The sequence below is a fragment of the Odontomachus brunneus genome, unplaced genomic scaffold (genome assembly GCF_010583005.1).
Source record: "Odontomachus brunneus isolate Ranch 3 - 2012 unplaced genomic scaffold, Obru_v1 Obru_scaffold_094, whole genome shotgun sequence".
In the NCBI taxonomy this organism is placed as follows: domain Eukaryota; kingdom Metazoa; phylum Arthropoda; class Insecta; order Hymenoptera; family Formicidae; genus Odontomachus; species Odontomachus brunneus.
The window spans coordinates 142,015-148,436 of NW_022639544.1; the positions used below are offsets into that span (position 1 = coordinate 142,015).

Genomic DNA, 6,422 nt, shown 5'->3' on the forward strand with positions numbered 1-6,422 from the left:
AGAGAGAGAGAGAGAGAGAGAGAGAGAGAGAGAGAGAGAGAGAGAGAGAATATTAATTCTGTTCAATCGATATATTCATGACAATTAATTTGTGTTATTAAATAATATGTAAAGTAATGGATTAATGCAATCTTCACTTGACGTTTCACTTGACGTCTATTAAAAATAGCATGTCTGAGATTCACTGCCTACGGGCACTCGCAGCTTCGAATACCAGACAATAATGACGCGACGCCATTGTCCAAAGAAAAGTATGAAACGCGGCGCATTCGCTCGAACGGAATGCAGTCTTGACGGGTTGGGCTGTTCTGGAAAGCCCGGGCGCGAAAATAGCCAAGTCCGACGCGCGCGACACGTTGTGCTTTTCCGCGAGGCTTGTTCTCGGCATTCGTTTTGAGTCGGTCGAGCAACCCGATCGTCGCTGCCGCGCACGTAATTCTCACTTTTACGCCGAAGCCTGCCGCCTATTTCAAGGCGCATGTGCAAGAAAGCCAGCTGTTCTTTCGCACAGCCGCCGGTATTACACTCTAATAAAACTGGCGAAGGTAACAAGCCTAGGAAGGCCTTTACCCTTCTGCAACGCGCACGATCTTTCTAGCACGTTGATAACCTTATATATTTCACGGTCCTTTCCAGTGTACTTCGAGAACATCTATTCGTATAATTCGAAGTGAAATGAAGAAGTTAGGATTTTAAGGTACAGGCAGGGGGTGAAAGGAATTTCAATCAATTTAAAAAAATCCCAAGAAATATTTCTTGTCGTTTTGAGAACGATTATTGTTTTTATGCGCTTCAATTTATATAACGCGTTTCTCGATTTTATCGGTTACTCCCCTTTGGGAGATAAAATATTTCAATTCGCTCGCGAGCTTATCCAGGGATAACCTGTGAAATAAGCTTCGAACCTTGTCGAGCTCACGTAATACACACGAGCTTCAATTTGTCGAAATTGCCGGCTCGCTCATTAACATCGCGACGCTGCAGCATTAAATATGCAAAGTGGAGAAACCCGCGTCTCTCTTGTCGTGTAAATTTCAGCAGCGTCTGAGAGATATCGGGATGCTGGGCGATCCTTTTCCGGCGCGATTCGCTTTCCACCGTGATTGCGACAAGTATCTGGGAGAGAGAGGGGGGAAGAGGAAGAGCTCCCTTACATGGAGAGCCGTGTATTCGCGCTCGGTCGTTCACGCGGGTACCTTCCGATACGAGTTGTCGTACTCGCGATAAATCATAGCCGATGAGCGCGATCGAGATACGACTTTATCGCGAAACTGCGCGTGGCAAGATCGGAAAAATATGACGGTGAGACCGGTAGCGGATCCGCGAGCACGATGACGATTTACGGGCGATAACGATCTCGCCGAACGGCTTCTCCTTCGCAGACACCAGCAGCTGCTGTTCTCGATAGATCGTTCCATCGCCGGCGAACTCGCTGTTCTTGTTGTCTACGATACTTTTCGACCGTCGGAATATTAATGACGGGCAATTACGTGTGTACTGTTAGAAGCCGAGGGAACAGTTCTCGCGTTCTTTAGGGGGGGTTGAAGATATCGGCACAATGATACCGATACGGAGGCGACGAGATACATTCTCTGAATGATTATTACCGTATAATTTAGCTGTTTGCAGCGAGTAGAAAAAGTCTTTGCCTCATCCTTCCTGGAATCAAGTTTCACATCCGTGGAACAAGATGTTGCTGTATAATTTTTGTGGAATTCATATTTTTTCATGAATGCAATAACATTCTAAGAATGTACCAAGATAGACGAATGGGTTATTTGAAATCACTGAACAAATTTTCCTAAACCTGAATTGAGTTTATTTTTTTGGGATGTGTGAGATGTGTTGAGTTTATTTTTTTGAGATGTGTGGAAGCAATAGTTATTATGAGATTTTATAGGAAAATTAGGTGTAGGATATTGTAGATTTATGAATGTTTTTTTTTCGGATTCACCCGCGTATGAAAGAATGTTTCCACATGCATGTTTGCTTTTCGCAAACGTCTGTATTCAACGTCTGCCTTGTATACTGTTGAACTTTACGGCTGACATCTTTCTCGCTGCTTGTTGCACTGTTAACTAACAGCATAATCAAGTGCTCTTCCGACGAAATGCGTATCGAAACGCGGTCGCGTTGGTCTTCATTCTGGAAACCGGTACAGAGTTCTAGAAAGAAACTACGAATGTAATTTCACGCATGCTCGCCGGTCAAGGGTTAACAGCGGTTAACGGGCGGACCTTTTCATTATGGAAATAGCGACGCGTTCTCATGTTTCTTCGTCATTCGAGATTATCCTGTGAACGCTACCGGTACCATCGCACACGACAGAGGTTCCCAAACTTCTTTGGTAGTTTTATCCAATCGCACTATCGAGAATCTAGTAATAATAATGATAGCATTATAATAAGAGATTGCCTCTCAATAGAATTAAGGAGTTCTTCTGTTTCTTCTATTAATTTTCATTTTTTCAGTTCAGTTATTTTTTTTTTATTTAACAAACTCGCTTCGATTTTGTGTTGAAACACTATTAGACTGTCAATTGTCTTGAAGGAGTAACTTCTCCCTGCTCCACGCACACATTTTTCGTTAGAAATATAAGATTGAAAATAGTTATTTTTCGATGTAATCTCAACACATCTCAACACAGCACTGTTGCGATACGTTTGCCTCCATAACAATTAATTCTTCTCTATCTTTCAAAAATGAATCTTTTTTTATCTGTATTTTTTTCCTCGTAGAAAGAAAAGCTGTTAACATAAAGAAATTCGTAGTTTGGGAACCTCTGGTTTACAACGAACGTGTCGTCGTGTCATCAATGCCGGTAACACCAGCATCTTTAATTCGCGCGCCGTTAATTCGCGAGTGCCGTGCGTTTCCGCATTTGATGTCCGGTTAATCCGCATACGATCATGCGTGGATAAGCACGGGGTTTAGGTTTATCCTCGCGCTCTTACCCGGCCGCGAGATTCCACGCGGACGAAACTATGCGCGCCCCGACGTATATTTAGCCACCGTGGAATGCGTCGTGTTCGCGTTTCCATGTTTTGTAAGATGAACGGACTTTCGAAAGCACGAAGACGAGAGTACACCTCCTCCTCTTCCTCCCCGAAAAATCACTGCTGGCTGAATTGCCGCACTCCGGACAAACTCTCGCGAAATCCCCGACTTAATTGGACGTTGGTGTTACGCAAAGTTTCTTTCCTCGAGAGATACTGTCGATGTTATTCTTCGAATGTTTATTAATCGATAAGTTCCTCCTTTTCCTCGTTCTCCCCTTCGAGAATACGAGTCATTGAACGTTTACAGCGAGTCCGGTTATTTCCGAAGCGAAACTTACCCATTTGCCAAAGAGAAACGGTTGGGCCTTATTTAAGGAAATTTATCCGCGATCGCGTCGCGTCGCATCGCTCAGGGCCGCGGGGACACGCGTTCGGGAATCTCGCCACGAGGATAATTGCGCTGGGATCCCGGGGGTGCAATAAATTCGATCTGGAGCCGCGTAGCCGTGGAATTCGCTGGGAGACGTCTTGCCGTCCGCTTTCTTTATTTTCGCCTTTCGCGAGACCCTCTACTCTCTGCTCCTTTTTCTTCTTCCACCTCTCGCTCCTACTCTTTCTTCACCCCAGGATCCGCCGCAAACCCGTAATTTGGCCGTTTAATCCCGCCGTACCGCGATCCCAACGAGCCCGAGCGGCTTCCTCTCGTGCTCGGCTAGCGTCCCGTCTGGTTTCGTGTCAAACATCATCGGATTCACCCCTCGGGAACGCCAGCGCGAATTTCCTAGAATCGCAGTCCGGTTCAATCCACGAGAATGAAGGGATAACTCCGCCTTGAAACGATCGCGCGAGAGGAGAATACGTTTCCGCGCGCGCAATGCGATCTCAGGAAGTGCCGAAAGTGTCATATCCGCTTTGAGATCGGTATTGTTTCGAATCGCTGCGTATGTAATTTCGCGAAATTAGCGGTGTGTAATTTGCAAGGCGCGAGAATACGTTATTAAGTCGTTACAACTCGCAGCCTTCGGCGGCGAGCGGGAATGCTGATCTTACAGGATGCTTTATGCGGGTTGTCCCGGCCGCATTGGATTACCGGTATTGTTCCGTTCCACGCCATAATACGCAGCCTCGCTCGAGCGGTCTCGCGAATTGAAAAAGTTGGCTGATTAGATTTCGTCGGCCGGGGCTCTTCTCTCTTGGCTCTCCGAGATTAGGCCGACGGAGACGGACGTTAAGGCCGGAGCGTGTAACGCTTCGCTTGCGTTATCGCCCGCGGCCGTGGGATGGGAATCCGACAGAAATGCACATAAATCGACGGCTCCGCTCGGCATCGCGAGCGAGGGAGCATCCGTCTGCGAGGCGCTAGGTCGAATCCATAAATCGATTAATCGAAACCCCGATATCTCGCGCACATCCCCGCGGGGATAGTTACGAGACTGCCGCGTTTGCCTCGAGATTACAATGCGCTCTCGCGAGCTTTCCGGAAGGTCGGATCGAGTTTAACAGCTCCGCGAATCTTGAGCCGTGATCTTAACGGACCACTGCGAGAGTCTTACCTTCGCACGCATCGCTCTCTTTCTCTCTGACAACGTTCGCTCTAAACCGCAAATAATTCACGCAAATATATTCCTCCGTTAGATCTTACTCCAGCCGATGAGTTGCTCGTTACGTTTCTTGCGAGAATATAACCGAGCCACACTTCACCAGTGAAAATGTGTTGGGTTTTAGAAGTGAGCAGTAGAACAGAATTAGAAGTAGAACGCTAGTATTCTCTTCATCGAGTAATCTTGACAGTTATCTGATTAGCGTAACCTCATACGTCTCGCAGACCCGTATTAATAGTTATCACCTGAAATTTGTTTTGTGGAAGATACTCGGATTTTTATTCAGAGTTAGATCCAAGTTTGTTTTGTCCGATTGAATTATGATATATGTGATATTTATATTTGTCATCACATAATTTAACTGAAAAACTCTAACTCTGAATCCAAATCTGAGGCTCGTTTAATAGTTGTCACCTGAAACTTGTATCATGTGAGATATTCAGGTATTTATTCAGAATTAGATCCAAATTTTTGAGTTGAATTATGACATATGTGAGACATTTATATCTGTAATCGCGTGATTCAATTAAAAAGCTCTCATCCAACTCTGAATTTAAATCTGTGTATCTCACTTAAGATGAATTTCAATCAACAACTATTAATACGGGCGTAAGTATTTTGAAGCAAGTTTCATGTAATAACTATTAATACAGGTATCAAACGTGTTCTGAAAATCTTATTAAAAAATATTTGATCTTATTTAAAAAGTATTTGACAAGAAATTTTCGAAGGCGATTTTTTTGTTTTTTTATGTTTTCAACTCATATATCACATTTTAATATTAAAAAATTAATTTTTTCTTCTAATTGTATGTGGCAAACTTGTGAATAATATGAACAAAAGACGAAGAAAAACGCAAGTGAGCACGTCTAAGTAATGTAGAGGTAACGGTCAGAATTAATTTTCTCCACTTGTGTTTTTCCGTAAGCCTACAGTGTAAAACGATCGAAGGTTCATCTACGGTTTCCTGTTGCAATCAATTCAAGCTCTCCTGGCGTGAAATAAATTTAATCGGCCGGCGCGCTGTGTCCAAATTGCTCGGATAATCAAGATTCCGTTGTTCCCATTTTCCGCTCGACCCTGCGAAACAGAGCGCGCCCGGCAGTCGGTAACTACTTGCACCCCGGGAAAAATCGATGCCCTTTTCGAGCCCGCCGACGTCATCACGACACGGCACGTCGACATTGTGCTCGATGTAGCGTCTCAAGGTCCTCGTGACGCACCCGCGCTAAGCTTTCAGCAACACCATCTTCTGGTCTACCCCGCAAACTGGCCGGCGCGTGGAAACCGGGGAAAACCACCCTGCTGTACGTCGCGACGCGTCTATCGACCACGGACGCCGGCGCACCGCGCCGTGTCGTGTTGCGTCGCGCAGCGTCGCCAGGGGTTCACTGCGCTCCATCTTTCGGGCGAGCCGAGCCGAGCTGTCTCGAGAATCAGGACTAAGATAGGAAGAGAAAGAAAGTCCGCGGAAAAAACAAACAAGATTCGCATCGTTGTCCAAGGATTCGCCTCTCCTCCGCGGTTAACGCATCCTGTCGTCGTTATCGATACACATCGGGTTCTCCTCGACGATATGTGGTGTTGTAAGCGACTGGATGCTTCCGATTGGCCAGTCACGACCGTCGTCCGAGGTAACGTTTCCTGTCTGCACGTTGCCGCTGCTGCCTCTCTTACGTTCGAGACGCCAACCAGGTTGTTGTTCTTGTCGAGGCTTCTTGTCTTTCTCTCTTTCTCACACGAGCGCTTCTTCAGCTTCTTAAACTCGCCGTATACCACTCATCTGCCGCCCCGCTGCTTCTTTGCTGCACCAAAAGTGAGA

At 45.8% G+C, this 6,422-nt stretch overlaps 1 protein-coding gene across 9 annotated transcripts in view; it reads left to right on the forward strand.

Annotated features, from left to right (window-relative positions):
* Positions 1 to 6,422, forward strand: part of LOC116848387 (ensconsin-like) — a 215,346-nt gene that overhangs the window by 35,743 nt on the left and 173,181 nt on the right. For 3 of the 9 annotated variants that reach the window (XM_032824409.1, XM_032824414.1, XM_032824418.1), the window contains exon 1: positions 6,162 to 6,234. The exons of the other annotated variants lie outside the window; for them this stretch is intronic. In XM_032824409.1, coding sequence (XP_032680300.1) covers positions 6,177 to 6,234 — 58 coding nt within the window. In that variant the 5' untranslated portion in view covers positions 6,162 to 6,176. Of the gene's footprint in view, positions 1 to 6,161; positions 6,235 to 6,422 lie in introns of those variants that run through there. 9 annotated transcript variants of the gene reach the window in all.